At 37.4% G+C, this 15,415-nt stretch overlaps 1 protein-coding gene across 6 annotated transcripts in view; it reads right to left on the bottom strand.

Annotated features, from left to right (window-relative positions):
- The window catches only part of ENOX2 (ecto-NOX disulfide-thiol exchanger 2), a 291,115-nt gene that overhangs the window by 8,274 nt on the left and 267,426 nt on the right, over positions 1-15,415 (bottom strand). For 3 of the 6 annotated variants that reach the window (XM_015128190.3, XM_015128191.3, XM_077988105.1), the window contains 2 exons: positions 5,124-5,305; positions 2,862-2,969 (listed from right to left, as the gene is read on the bottom strand). In XM_015128190.3, coding sequence (XP_014983676.1) covers positions 2,862-2,969; positions 5,124-5,305 — 290 coding nt within the window. The remainder of the gene's footprint in view (positions 1-2,861; positions 2,970-5,123; positions 5,306-15,415) is intronic. The other 3 variants (XM_077988108.1, XM_077988106.1, XM_077988107.1) reach the window with 1 other exon arrangement.

Consider the following 15,415-nt stretch of genomic DNA (forward strand, 5'->3'; position numbering starts at 1 on the left):
GATAGTTAATAAACTGTTGGTTTTTGGACTAAAACTTAGAGCTTTCTTTCCACTCATAGTTAACCAACTGTTGGTTTTTGAACTAAAAATTAGAGTTTTCATTTTTTCATTTACTACTCTCTCTCTCTCTCTCTCTGATAAGGACATTATCAGTTAGAATATTCCTGACTTTACAGCAAGAAATGCCCATGACAAAAAATAGCATTAGTCAATGGCCTTCTTTGTTGTGGAAAATTTTTCTCTTTCAGAGTGTAGCAGGAAGGTTTCATAAGAGAAACTCAGGTGAAATCCATGACCAGCAATCAAACTGAAAAATACCTCCAGTCCTTTCATGGCTCTTTCTTTCTCTCTTTGGGTACTGAGAATATCTTTTCTGTTATTATAAATGTGAAGGAAAAGCTTTCAGAAGAAGGAATAAAAGAAATCACTGCTTCTTTTACTGCTGAAAAGAAAATGCTGCTGAAATGCTCCTTGGGGGGGCAGATCATGGCTGACTCAGATGCATTTTCACTTCTTCCTTTCCACAAACCCTTAGCAGGGACAGGATTCCTTCTGTTTTCTTTAAAGATGTCTTCAAAGCTTCCAGGATGCTGTCTCTGAGTGAAATGAATGGTCTATGCCGCACGACATGTTGTTTTGTGAATTTACAGGCTTCCTAGCTGTAGTCAGAGGGGAACCCTTTCTTGATGACCTACTCAATCTTTGGCCTTTAGAATTCAATCCAGGCAGTAACCATTATGCCAAGTTTGATTTAAACTACTAGCTCACTTCTAAGCCACGGGCTTCACATCTGCTTCTGACCCCCTTAAAACATTAAATGATATGGTAAGCCGTTTCTTAAGTGTGAGAGTTTAACAGATTGGGGTTGATTTAAGATGTGAAAATATTCTGGGAAGTTTTAGCCATCTTGAATAGAACTGCAGCCTTACTTAAACCTGACTTCAATTTTATTATAGCTGGCATTTAAAAAATTAGAAGGTACATTGAAGGGATGCTTATCACCTTGAATTTTACTAGCAGATTCAAAGAGCTTAGTTCTTTCCGCAGTAAGACAGACATAAGTCACATTGTTATATTGCAAAACACTGACAATAACTCACCCTGTAGCTTACTGTCAAGAAACCCAAACAAAAGCAAATAAAAAAAGAGATGCCTCCTCACCAAAACTTACTGCTTTCCTTTCAACCTGAAATTATTTTTGCAGTCTAATGTGATGGTACTTTGCTTCCTAACCTAATTGTGTCAGGTTGAAATATTTGGTCACAAATCAGCTTCCCAGAGAAGATCAGTTTATAATGAACTGTCATGAATTTCTCTAAAAGAACCTTTGCTTAAAATAACAGGGAAAAACATATTTTGACTCACTGTTTTTTTGGATTATCAGTTGGATCTTTTCCCCGTCTTCATCAGCCAACACTTCACGGTCTATTCAGTTTCCAAATGGGAAACACTTGTCCTTAGGCACAATATGGTAAGTTTCTTCTATGCCATTTGACCTCTTACCTCTTACTTCTTTAAATGAAATACTTTACAAACCAGAAAGCTACTTACACAAAAAAATGTCCTTAGGGCAAATTGTGATGTCAATCCTGAAGAGCAATTCTAAGCATAATGCCATGAGCATAACCCCATGTCTATCTACAGTCTTCTGGCTACATAATCCATTTTATGCAGGAAGCAAAATGTGGCAGCTCTGGGACATTTTAGAAGCCCTGATGGTATGAGGAAAGTCCTGATAAGTAGAGCAGCTTTGGCGCTTTTCAATTAAATGCTTGATAAATGAATTTCTCTGGGATTATGCTTGTTTCTTTAATAGTGCCCACAAAACTGGAACGTGAGTTGGTTTTATGAAGTGGAAGAATTAAAAGCACGTTGCAAATGGCCTCTAGAAGAAAACACTTTCAATCATTTGTTTCAACTACACCAAGGTTGCCAGTTCTTAATGGCACTCTAGGGGAAGGCACTGTGCTGGTAAACACACTCAGGGCCTGTATGCACTGCATCTTCCTGAGCTGAGAACAGAAGATAAAGAGAATATGTTCTTGAGGAACTGTATCACTGTTGATTTCTGACTCTCGGTCCAAGCTCCTAATCTTCTCTTCCTTTAGAGATATCAAAACAAGAAAGTTCTGGTCAATGGGCTTCCCTTTTCAGAGGATAACGTCAGCTGAATATTGATGCATCAAGGAGATTGGAGAGGTTGACTTTACACACCTGGAATAGAATGGGCACCTGATTCATGGTTGTGATATACGATTCCATCCAGATGTTAGACTCTCTGGTCCTCATTGGTGGTTCTTATTGCTGAGAGCTCTCACTTGATAAAGTCCCATCTTGGCTTCTAGCTTTAGAATACTGTGTCTCATTTTTTTCCCCAAGGTTTCCCTCTTCTTGGTATTGGCTATTCCTCTCATCTGCAGTTGCTCATTATTACACTAAATTGACTAGCTGCAAAGAAATGCCAATGTGCTAGCTGCACTTGTGTTTCTTCCTTTAATGAGATGCTTGATTAAAGGTACTTTGTGTCACATGAGTTTTCTATGTTGCTATTTGCTTGACAAGATGAAGCAGGGAAGAGGTGTGCACTCTGGTCGTCTCCAAGACAGAAGACTGAGGAATTTTAGGGATGAACCGACTACTTATTCATTGAAAGGTGTACACTCCAGAACCCTTAGAAATGCCAAGGACTCATACCTAAAAGCAAAGCCCTTAGTATAAGAATTACCCCCGAGAGGGGCTTTTAATCTCCAATCAGCCAAACATTCCCCATCGATTTTAGAGCATAACTTCCAGGGCATTTTCACTGTCACTGAAAAGTAGGTAAAGGGGCAAGGAAAAAGGTTCACTTAGGGCGCATGTACCTTTTCCTTAAGATTTTCCAACATTTTTTCCACCTGTAACTTGTCATCTTTGAGTTTTTCAAGTTCAGCTTCTTTCTTTTTATATTCCTCTTGGACTTTGAGTAGATGCTATAAGAAAGACCAAAGACAATCAATTTATGAATTATGGAGCCACACTTCATTTAAAATCCCTGGCTGAATTTAGATATATCAGGTGGGCCTGCCTCACTTTCCTCCAGCACACACGAACATTTTTCCATAAAGAGATTGGGCAAATCAAGATATTTTCACTTTACATTATTTTATCTGGCTCTTAAGAAATTCCTTTGAACTTGTTAATATTTGAGAAAGGTCCTGAGAAACTAATTGATCCAGTCACTTAACTTCTTCCCTATTCTGGGCGGGGGTCAAAGTAGGGTGCAGTTAATACTGTGTGGGCAATGTTTTGATTGCTGCATAGAAGTAAATGTAATGTTGTAAAGCATTCTTGCAAATAGCCATTTGCCAAGCCAAGTTCAATTTCTATGAGGAAAGTAGTAAAGAATCCAAATTTTACATATGTTAGTTTCCATATAAGTAGGCAGGAAGCTATATTTAGCTAATTACTAATAATTTCATTACTAATAATTTCAACAAATAATATTTATTTGAGTGCCTAATATGTACTAAGCATTGTGCTAAGGGTTTTATATGCACGGTCTCAATTAAGCCTCACAATGACCCTATGTTACTATGATCCCTAAGGCTAGGAGAGGTTAAGTGGCTTCCCTAATGCCATTCAGATAGTCAGTAGCAGAGCTGGGATTTAAAAGCAGGTTGGGTCAACCCCAGAGTTCATGTCCTTACACACCTTATTATACTATACATCTTTTGAGATAAGATGGGAGAAATTTTATCATCGTTTACAAGGCATTTTTTTTTCAATACAAAATAATCAAAACGAGTGAAATTATTTTTAAGAGGTAGAGACCTAATTCTCACTGAGGTCTTTGAAGTGATGAAACAAAATAAAATTTCATCATTTTTGAATTTCATTTAAGTAGCAGAACTATCCTTATGTGAAATGGTTTGAAAATCAAAGAGGGGAAAAACAGCAACAACAAAAATATTTCCAAAGTCGTGCTTTTCAGAGGCTTGCAAAAGACCATTGGAAGGGCTAAAAAGCATGGTACAATGTACATTGTCAAAATTCTTTGAAGTGTAGGTGAGGAGGTGCATTTTTTCCATAGAAAGATCTATGATATAATTTACATGTTCTAATTAAACTCCATGGTGATGGTAAAAGGAAGGTGAGCATTACTTCACACATTTTGTTAACAGAAAAGGTGAAATATTAATGTCATATTACTTGTTGTATAGGAAGACAATGGTGGCAGAAAGAATAACTTAGGGTTCCTAGTGCCAGAATAGACCATTGTTCATGATTTGTAATTTCCAACCAGCAATTTGCTTTGCCCTAGATAATTTCAAGGCATACAGTTAAAAACTATTGCACAATTTAAGGTATAAGGACAATGGCTGGTAGTCTAGCATGACAGAAGACAACAGTGGCCTTACTCAGAGGCACTACTCCTTTACTATAGTGAAGGCAGCTGTTGATAACTTTTAAACTGTAGAATCACTGTGGTGATGGTTACATAAAACTCCTAGATGTTGAACATCTGCTACACTTCTGTGAATGCAATCACAGTTGGGTGCATTTATTTACTTTGCTTTTTACACTTTGAATTATGCACAGGTAAACTCATTCACATAAGTGACTGTTAATACAAAACAAAATAAAAACAAGTTGGTATTATGCGCTCAAAGCATTGACACTTAAAAACCTATAATGTACCTATTTCTACTCAAATCAAGGGTAGATTCCTGCCATTCCTTTTAAAAGGCTATATTTCTTGGTATTCTATCAACTAGATATGTGTTCATCAGCATTTTTTCATATCTAAATAATTGAGGTTCTTCGTAAAGACCCTGAGGCCCTGTCTAGATCCCTAAGTACCTTCTGAAGCATAAGGAAAAGATTAGATTATGTTCAGTGTAGTCTAATGTTAAATATTTTTCATTTAATGCTCATTCTTTGAAAATTGGCAATCCATTGCTATCTCTGTATTAACTGGAATATTTAATTAACCACAACAATAATTCCTTCCTCAGCCATGCCAGATAATATTACATCAAGAAGAAGAATAGGTTTGATATTCGATTTGCTTGCAGGGGACTCTTCTACAGGTGAGAAGCTGATGCTATTCTACCCAGAAGCTCAGAAAACCAAAATGCCTTTACCTGTTGCATTCCTTGCAGGGCTTGTTGCAGGAGTTTCAGTTGCTGTTCTTTGTTTGGGTCATCTTCTCTGTGGGCTTTGCCTTGTTCTTGCTTGAGCAGTTCTACTTCATTCCGGTAGGCATCGAGCTGCCAACGGAGGCTGTCATTTTCTTCCTTCAGAGCTTCTGCCTGTGATACTAAGGCTAAACAATCAATATAAAATATGAAACCATATATCCAGATTCATTTGTGGTTCATCTGAATACCACAAAAAGGTTGGTTCTTCCTCTTGATGAAGAACTTTAGGTTTGAGTTGGCCATGTCAGCAAGAGATGGACACAAAAGCACACAGGCCCGCTTTTATAAATGAACTAGGATTCCAACACACAAAAGTTCACATCATATTCCTCATTCTCCACCTCAGATATAACTAAGATATTTTGAGGTAACATCAATTTCTTTTATTTGAAATGTAGGAAATGGTAACAGCCCTGTAATAATAAAATACAGGACCAATTCCCTTGAACCGACAAGTGCCTACACAATAATGTTGCTGACCGATGTTTTTAAAGAATGTAGCATTGAGAAACTTAACCTCAGAATTTCCTGCTGCTCCATAGCTTTGTATAAAGAGTCAGATTCTAACTTCAGTTACACTCATTTTATTTTTACTGAAAATGTAAGGGGGAGTAATGAAGAATCAAAGTAGTGCCAGAGGTTAGCAGGCTGGAAAGCAAATGCTGAGGGACACGGTTATGGGAGCACACAAATATGGGAGCCCGGAAAAGGAAATATGAGGCACAGATAGAGTTGTGTTAGTGAATATGCAATTGCATTTCAAGATTTCTTTCTTTCCTTCCTTCCTTTTTTTTCCTTTTCTTTTCTTTTTTTCTTTTTTGACAGAGTCTCACTCTGTCGCCTTAGGCTGAAGTGCAGTGGTGCCATCTTGGCTCACTGCAACCTCTGCCTCCTGGGTTCAAGCAATTCTCCTGCCTCAGCCTCCTGAGTAGCTGGGACTACAGGTGCCTGCACCATGCCTGGTTACTTTTTGTATTTTCAGTAGAGATGGGGTTTTGCCATATTGGCCAGGTTGGTCTCGAATTCCTGACCTTGTGATCCACCTGCCTCAGCCTCCCAAAATGCTGGGATTACAGGTGTGAGCCACCGCACCTGGCCCAAGATTTCTTAATATGCACGTTTTCATGTACTTCTTTTCAAATAACTGTTAACCAACAATTTGAAACACACACACACACACACATGACTATAGCATTGACTCGTCCCACAGAGGAAAGATAAATGTAAAAACTAAGACACAAGATTTCCAGTTTCCAGTCTGGCGTGTAAGGACATTTAGAAGCTGCCACTCTGTCGTAATAACAAGTAAAAAGCTGAACAACCTGAAAAATCAACAACTCTTTTTTATATTTGTTAGTGAAGTGAGGTTATAGGGCAAACAGCTGCCCCCAAAACAAAACTGGAGATACAGACAGGTGAATATAGAGAATCACAATTTACTGGACCAAAAACCCATGAGCAGAAACCTCCAGGGGACGCAGTCCTTGGGTAGGAAAACCTAAGCTGTAATTAAGCAATTGCTGGAGGCTGTGTGGACAAGTCTGTGAAATTAGCTTGGTGTGGTGGCACGTGCCTGTAATCCCAGCTACTCAGGAGGCTGAGGCAGGAGAATTGCTTGAGCCTGGGAGGCAGAGGTTGCACTGAGCTGAGATCGTGCCACTGCACTCCAGCCTGAGTGACAGAGCAAGACTCGGTCTCAAAACAAACAAACAAACACTCCAGGAGGACCCAATCATTGGAGAGCTCCCACACATTCGTAAGTTTTACCTCCAGGAAATATACCAGTTCCTCACAGTAAATATCAGAGAAAAATCTCATGTTTCTGACAGGGGAAGCGGAAAAGGAACAATTTTGAAATTGCAGACCATTTTGGTCTTCACAAGGCCTGCTCTCAGGAAAAACTATTTTAGCAGAGCCTAACAGACCTGGGGGAAGATAAATATTCAACTCCAGTCCCCTCCAGCCATCCTGTCCCACCAAAGGGGTGTGTGTGTGTGTGTGTGTGTGTGTGCGCAGGGGGGTGGTGGTGGGAGTGGGATAAAACTGAGAAGCACTGGTGAAGTTCACAGTTCAGGGACACAGGTTCACCAAAAGACTGAGACCTAATCATAGAACTAGAGAATGCTTTCCCTTCCTCCATACCTTACCACCATATTACTAAAGGGCTACTTATGAGAGTTTCTTTCACCTAGTACATCATGCCCAGATTTTAACAAAAAAATTACAAGGCATACTAAACAGTAGAAAACACAGTTTTAAGAGATACAGAAAACACCAGAACCAGACTCAGATATGGAAGAGATGCTGAACTTATCAGACTGATAATTTTTTTTTTAAAAACTAGGATTAATATGCAATGGGCTTTAAAGAAAAAATTAGACAACATACAAGAACAGATGGATAATAAAAGCAGAAAGAAGAAATTCAAAGAAAGAATAAAATCAAATATTAGAGATCAAAAACACTAGTAGAAATGAAGAATGCCTTTGATGGGGTAACTATTAGACTGGACATAACTAAGGAAATAATCCCTGAGCTTGAGGATACGGCAATAGAAAATTCCAAAACTGAAAACCTGTCTTAGTCCGTTTTAACTGCTATAACCAAATACCACAAACTGGGTAGCTTATGAACAACAGGAATTTATTTCTCACAATTCTGGAAGCTTGGAGGTCCAAGATCAAGGTGCCAGTAGCTTTGGTGTCTGGTGAGGGCCTATTTCCTAGTTCATAGATGGTGCCTTCCACCTGTGTCCTCACATTAGGAAGGGACAAGTGGCTCTTTGGGGTCTCTTTTATAAGTGTATTAATCCCATTCATAAGGGCTCTGCCCTTATGACCTAATCACCTCTCAAAGGCCTCATCTACTAATAGCACATTGCTGATTAAGTTTCAATATGAATTTTGGGGGACACATACATTCAGACCATAGCAAAAACAAAAAGAAAAACAACAACAGATGCTGGCAAGGTTGTGGAGAAAAAGGAAAGCTTTTACACTGTTGGTGGGAGTGTAAATTACTTCAAAGACTGTGGAAGACAGTGTGGTGAATCCTCAAAGACCTAGATCCAGAAATACCATTTGACCCAGCAATCCCATTACTGGGTATACACCCAAAGTAATATAAATCATTCTATTATAAAGACACATGCATGTGTATGTTCACTGCAGCACTGTTAACAATAGCAAAGACATGGAATCAACCCAAATGCCCATCAATGATAGACTGGATAAAGAAAATGTGGTACATATACACCACAGAATACTATGCAGCTATTTAAAGGAATGAGAGCATGTCCTTTGCAGGAACATGGATGGAGCTAGAAGTCATTATCCTTAGCAAACTAACGCAGGAACAGAAAACCAAATACTGCATGTTCTCACTTATAAGTGGAAGCTGAATGATGAGAACACATAGACACATGGGAGGGAACAACACACACTGGGGATTGTTGGAGGGTAGGGGCTGGGAGGAGGGACAGCATCAGGAAAAACAGCTAATGCACACTGGGCTTATTACCTAGGTGATGGGGTGATCTGTGCAGCAAACCACAATGGCACACATTTAGCTATGTAACAAACCTGCACATCCTGCACATGTACCCCTGAACTTTAAATAAAAGTTGAAAATAAAAAAAGACTGATAAAAGTACATAACAGAATATCCAAGAACTATAGGACCACTACAAAAGGTGGAAACATGTGTAATGGGAATAGCTGGAAGGAGAAGAAAGAAAGAAACAGAAGCAATATTTGAAGCAATAATGACTGAGAATTTCTCCCAAATTAATGTCAGACACCAAACCATAGATCCAGGAAGTTCAGAGAACACGAGACAGGATTAAATGCCAAAAACCCCTTCTGCCTATGCATATCATATTCAAACTTAAGAAAATCAAAATAAAGAAAAAATCTTGAAAGAAACCACAAGGGAAACAAACACTTTACCTATAGAGGAGCACAAATAAACATTACATCTGCCTTCTTTTCAGAAATTGTACAAATAAAAAGTGGAATAAAATATTTATGGAGTTAAGAGAAAAAAAAATCAACAACCTAGAATTCTGTACCCTGTGAAATCTGGATCTACATAAAGAAAGGAAGAGTATCAAAGAATGAAAAAGTGAAGGTAAAATAAAAACTTTTGGCTGGGCGCAGTGGCTCATACCTGTAATCCCAGCACTTTGGGAGGCTGAGGTGGGTAGATCACCTGAGGTCAGGAGTTCAAGACAGCCTGGCCAACATGGTGAAACACCGTCTTTACTAAAAATACAAAAAATTAGCCAGGTGTGGTGGCAAGCGCCTGTAATCCCAGCTACTCAGGAGGCTAAGGCAGGAGAATCACTTGAACCCGCGAGGTGGAGATTTAGTGAGCCAAGATCACGTCATTCCACTCCAGCCTGGACAAGAAGAGCAAAACTCCGTCTCAAAAAACAAAACAAAACAAAAAAACAAAAAACAAAAAAACAACCCCCCCCAAAAGTTTTATTTTTCTTCTTCTTAACTGATCTATTATAGCATATAACTTTTCAAAATAACAATAGCAACAATGTATTCATTTATGTATGCATAAATATGTATATACAGGTTGACAATCTATAATGCAAAATCCAAAATCTGAAATGCCCCCAAATCTGAAACTTTTTGTGTACCAACAAGATGCTCAAAGGTTATGCTCACGAGAAATGCTCACTGGAGTGTTTTGGATTTCGAATGTTCAGATTAGGGATGCTGAACCAGTAAGTACAATGCAAATATTCCAAAATCAAAAAAAAAAATAAATCCAACGTCAAAAAACTTCTGGTCCTAGGCATTGTGGATAGGGGATACTGAACTTGTATACAGGCAGGCCTCATTTTATTGCATTTAGCTTTACTGAACTTCACAGGCTTTTTTTTTTTTTTTTTTTTTTTTTTACAAATTCAAGGTTTGTGGCAACCCTGTGTCAAGCGAATCTATTGGTGCCATTTTTTTCTGACAGCATGTGCTCACATTTTGATAATTCTCTGGGTCACATTTTGGTAATTATCACAATATTTCAAACTTTTTCATTATTATTGTACCTTTTATAGTGATCTGTGTTCAGTGATCTTTGACGTTACCACTGTAATTCTTTCGGGTGCCATGGATTGTGCCCATAGAAGACGGCAAACTTGGTAAATGTGTGTGTTCTGACTGCTCCACTGATCAGACAATCCCCCATCTCTCTCCCTCTCCTTGGGCTTTCTTATTCCCTGAGACACAACAATATTAAAATTAGGTCAATTGATACCCCTTTAGTGGTCTCTAAGTGTTCAAGTAAAAGGAAGTGTCACACGTCTCTCACTTTAAATCAAAGCTATAAATGATTTAGTGTGGTGAGGAAGGCATGTCAAAAGCCAAGAGAGGCTGAAAGCAGTGCCTTTTGCACCAAACAGTTAACCAAGTTGTGAATGCAAATGACAAGTTCTTGAAGGAAATTAAAAGTGCTATTCCAGCGAACACAAGAATGATAAGTAAGTGAAATAGCCTTATGGTTGATATGGAGAAAGTTTTAGTGACTTTCATAGAAGAACAAAGTAGCCACACATTCCCTTAAACTGAAGCCTGATCCAGAGTAAGGCCCTAACTCTCTTAAATTCTGTGAAGGCTGAGAGAGGTGAGCTGAGGAAGCTGCAAAGAAAAAGCTGGAAGCTAGCAGAGGCTGGTTCATGAGGTTTAAGGAAAGAAGCCATCTCTATAATATAAAAGTGCAAGGTAAAGTAGTAAGTGGAGATGTAAAAACTGCAACAAGTTATTCAGAAAATCTGGCTAACACAGTTGATGAAAATGGCTACACTAATCAATAAATTTTCAATATAGACAAAACAGCCTTCTATTGAAATAAGATGCCATCTAGGATTTTCATACCTGGAGAGAAGTCAATGCCTGGCTTCAAAGTTTCAAAAAGTAGACTGACTCTTGTGAGGGGCTAATGCAGCTCGTGAATTTAAGTTGAAACCAATCCTCATTTACTATTCCAAAAATCCTAGGGCCTTAAGAATTATAATGAGGCTAGGCACAGTGGCTCACACTTGTAATCCCAGCACTTTGGGAGGCTGAGGTGGGTGGATCACGAGGTCAGGAGTTCGAGACCAGCCTGGCCAACATGGTGAAACCCCATCTCTACTAAAAATACACAAATTAGCTGGGCTTTGTAGCAGGTGCCTGTAATCCCAGCTACTCAGGAGGCTGAGGCAGGATAATTGTTTGAACCCGGGAGGCGGAAGTTGCAGTGAGCCGAGATTGCGCCACTGCACTCCATCCTGGGCAACAATAGCGAAACTCCATCTCAAAAAAAAAAAAAAAAAAAAAAAAAAAAAAAAAAAAAAAGAATTATGCTAAATCTACTCTTCCTGTGCTTTAGAAATGGACCAACTAAGTCTGGGTGACAGCATATCTGTTTATAGCATGGTTTACCAAATATTTTAAGCCCACTGTTGATACCTACTACTCAGAAAAGAATATTCTTTTCAAAATATTACTGCTGTCGACAATGCACATAGTCACCCAAGAGTATTGATGGAGAAGTACAAGGAAACAGATGTTGTCTTCACACCTATTAACACAACATCCATTCTGTAGCCTGTGGATCAAGAAGTCATTCTGACTTTCAAGTCTTATTATTTTAAAAAATCATTTCATAAGGCCATAGTTGCCATAGATAGTGATTCCTTTGATGGATCTGGGTAGATTGGAAACCTTCTGGAAAGGATTCATGATGCCATTAAGAACGTTCATGATTCAGGGGAGGAGGTCAAAGTATCAATATTAACAGGAGTCTGGGAGTTGACTTCACCTCTCATGGATGAATTTCAGGAGTTCAAGACTTCAGTGGAGGAAGTAATGGCAGATGTGGTGGGAATAGCAAGACATCTAGAATTAGAAGTGGAGCCTAAAGATATGGATTGAATTGCTGGAGCCTCCGGATAAAAATTTAATGAACAAGGAGTTGCTTCCTATGGATGAGCAAAGAAATGGTTTCTTGAGATGGAATCTATTCCTGATGAAGATGCTGTGAACATTGTTGAAATGACAACAAAGGATTTAGAATATTTCGCAAATGTAGTTGATAAAGCAGTTATGGGGTTTGAGAGGATTGACTTCGATTTTGAAAAAAGTTCTACTGTGGGTAAAATACTATTAAACAGCATTACATACTATAGCTAAATCTTTAATGAAAAGAAGAGTCAATTGATGCAGTATACATTATTGCCTTATTTGAAGAAATTGCCACAGTCACATCAACCTTCAGCAACCACCAACTTGATCAGTCAGCAGCCATCCACATAAAGGCAAAATTCTCCCCCAGCAAAAAGATTACAACTTGCTGAAGGCTCAGATGATAGTTAGCATATTTTTTTTTTAGCAATACAGTCTTTTAAAATTAAGGTATGTACATTTTTTTAGGCATTATGCTTAAAAGACTACAGTATAATGTAGACAACTTTTATATGAACTGGGAAACCAAGTAATTCATATGACTTGCTTTATTGCAATATTAGCTTTATTGCAATGGTCTGAAACGGAACCTGTAATATCTGTGAGGTGAAGTATTCCTGTATGTATTTATGTATGCTTATGGACAAGTGAAAAAAAAATGACAGCAATGATACAAGAAGTGGAAGGGGAGAATCAGGAGCATTTTGCTATTATAAGATACTTGTAGTACGCATGAAATGATATAGCATTATTTGAAAGTGGGCTTGAATTAATTGTAAATGTATATAATCTACGGCAACCACCAAAAAATGTGAAAAAAGAAGTATAAATGATATGATAAAGGAGAAAATAATCGAATAATATAATATGTTCAATTAAAAATACAAAGGCGGAACAAGTACAGAAGACAAAACTAGAAACAAAAAACAAGGGTAACCAAAAGAAAATAGCAACAAATATGGTAGATATTTATGCAACTATATCAATAATCACTTTAAAAATTATTGTCTAAGTATACCAATTAAAAGACAGATGTCAGTGTGGATTAAAAAATAAGACCTAACCATAGGTTGTCTACAAGAAATCCACTTTAAATATAGGGTGCATATAGATTAAAAGTAAAAAGATGGAGAAAGATATGCCATTTTAACACTAATTAAAAGAAAGTGGAAGTGGCTATATTAATTTCAGACAGAGTTGATTTCAGAGCAATGAAATTTATCAGGGAGTAAGAGGGGCATTGCATACTATTGAAGGGGTTAATACACCAAGAAGACATACCAATACTGTTTATGAGCCTAACAACAGAGCATTAGAATACACAAGCGAATAACTGATAGAACTGCAAGGAGAAATACATGAATCTACTATTACAGTTGGAGAGTTTAGCTCCCTTCTATCAGAAATGGACAGATCCAGCAAACAGAAATCAGTAATGACACAGTTGAACTGAACACCACCATCAAACCACTGTATATAATTACCATGTATAGACTATTTCATCTAATAAAAGCAGATTACACATTCTTCTCAACTCACATGGAAGTTTAACCAAGAGAGACCACATTATGGGCCATAAAGCACACCTTAAAAAGTAAAAGAAGAGAAATTTTACAATGTATGTTCTCGGATCACAATGGAAGTAAATTAGAAATCAGTAACAGAAAGATAGCTGGAAATTCCCTAAATACATGGAGTTTGAACAGTATACTTCTAAGTAACACATAGATTAAAAAAGAAATCTCAAGAAAAATTTACAAGTATTTTAAAATAAATGAAAATGAAAATACAAGTTATTAAAATTTGTGAAATGCAGTGAAAGCAGTACTTATGCGGGAAATTTATAGCATTTAATCCATCTATTAGACATAAAGAAAGTTCTAACATTAATAATCTAAGCTTTTACCTTAGGAAACTAAAACAAGAAGAACAAATTAAACAAATGCAAAGTAAGCAGACAGTTTGTCAGTTTCTTACAAAACTAAACATACTCTTATCATACTATCCAGCAATCATGCTCCTTAGCATTTATCCAAATGAACTAAAAACTTGTGTCCACACAAAAATCTGCACATGGATGTTTATAGCAGCTTTATTCATAATTGCTAAAAGTTGGAAGCAATGAAGATGTTCTTCAGTAAGTGAATGGATAAACTGCAGTACATCCAGACAATGGAATATTATTCAGTGCTAAAAAGAAATGAGCCATCAAGCCATGAAAAGACATGAAAGAAAATTAAATGTATATTACTAAGTGAAAAAAGCCAATCTGAAAAGGCTACATACTATAGGATTACAACAATATAATATTCTGGAAAAGGCAAAACTTTTTACTGGAGATAGTAAAAAGATTAGTCATTGCCAGTGATTAGTGAAGAGGAAGGGATGACAAGGGGGAGCACAGAGGATTTTTAGGGCAGTGAAACTATTCTGTATGATACAGCAATGGTGGATACACACCATTTTAAATTTGTCAAAACCCAAAGAATATACAAGACCAAGAATGAACCCTAATGTAAACTATAAACTTTAGGTAATGATGATATGTTAATGTAGGTTCATCAATAGTAACAAATTGTAATCAATTGTAACAAAATGTACCATTTTGGTGGAGGATGTTGATAGTGGGGGATACTGTGCTTCTACAGGGACAGAGATTATATGGAAACTCTCCACTTTCCATTTGATTTTGCTGTGAACATAAGCTGCTCTAAAAAAGAAACTTATTAATTTAAAAAATGAAGGAAACTTAGGTTGTATGTAATTATTTATGGTTTAGGGCACATTTTCAAGTTCAAAAATCATAAAGCCTATTTCAAAATATTTAATCAGATTTTCATTCACTCAACAAACATTCATTGAGTACCTTTAGAATGAAAGGTAGAATGAAGTGGAAAGCAAAAAATTGTGTAAGGGTAGACATAAATTAGGTAAAAAGCCTTGCGGCTTTTATTTTGAGCCATCTCCTCAACCTTATTTTTAATGAGAACCAAATAATTATGGTGGGTTTTCCATAGGTATTAAAGAGGTCAATAACACTAGTTTCAATGTAGTCCAGAAAATACAATTTAGAAAATCAAGTTTCAGGCTTATGACTATGGTTTAAAAAATATGATCCCACTAGTTTCTATTGTTTACACGCCAAATTAATGGAAACATTTGTAGTTTATACCTTTTTTGATTACTAACAGAACACAAAACCCAGAAAAAGAGACATTTTTAAAACGGATTAAAGCAGACTGGGCCGCAGGCCCTGGCGCCCGCGCCCGCCTGGAG

This window comes from Macaca mulatta, chromosome X, assembly GCF_049350105.2.
Source record: "Macaca mulatta isolate MMU2019108-1 chromosome X, T2T-MMU8v2.0, whole genome shotgun sequence".
Lineage (NCBI taxonomy): Eukaryota > Metazoa > Chordata > Mammalia > Primates > Cercopithecidae > Macaca > Macaca mulatta.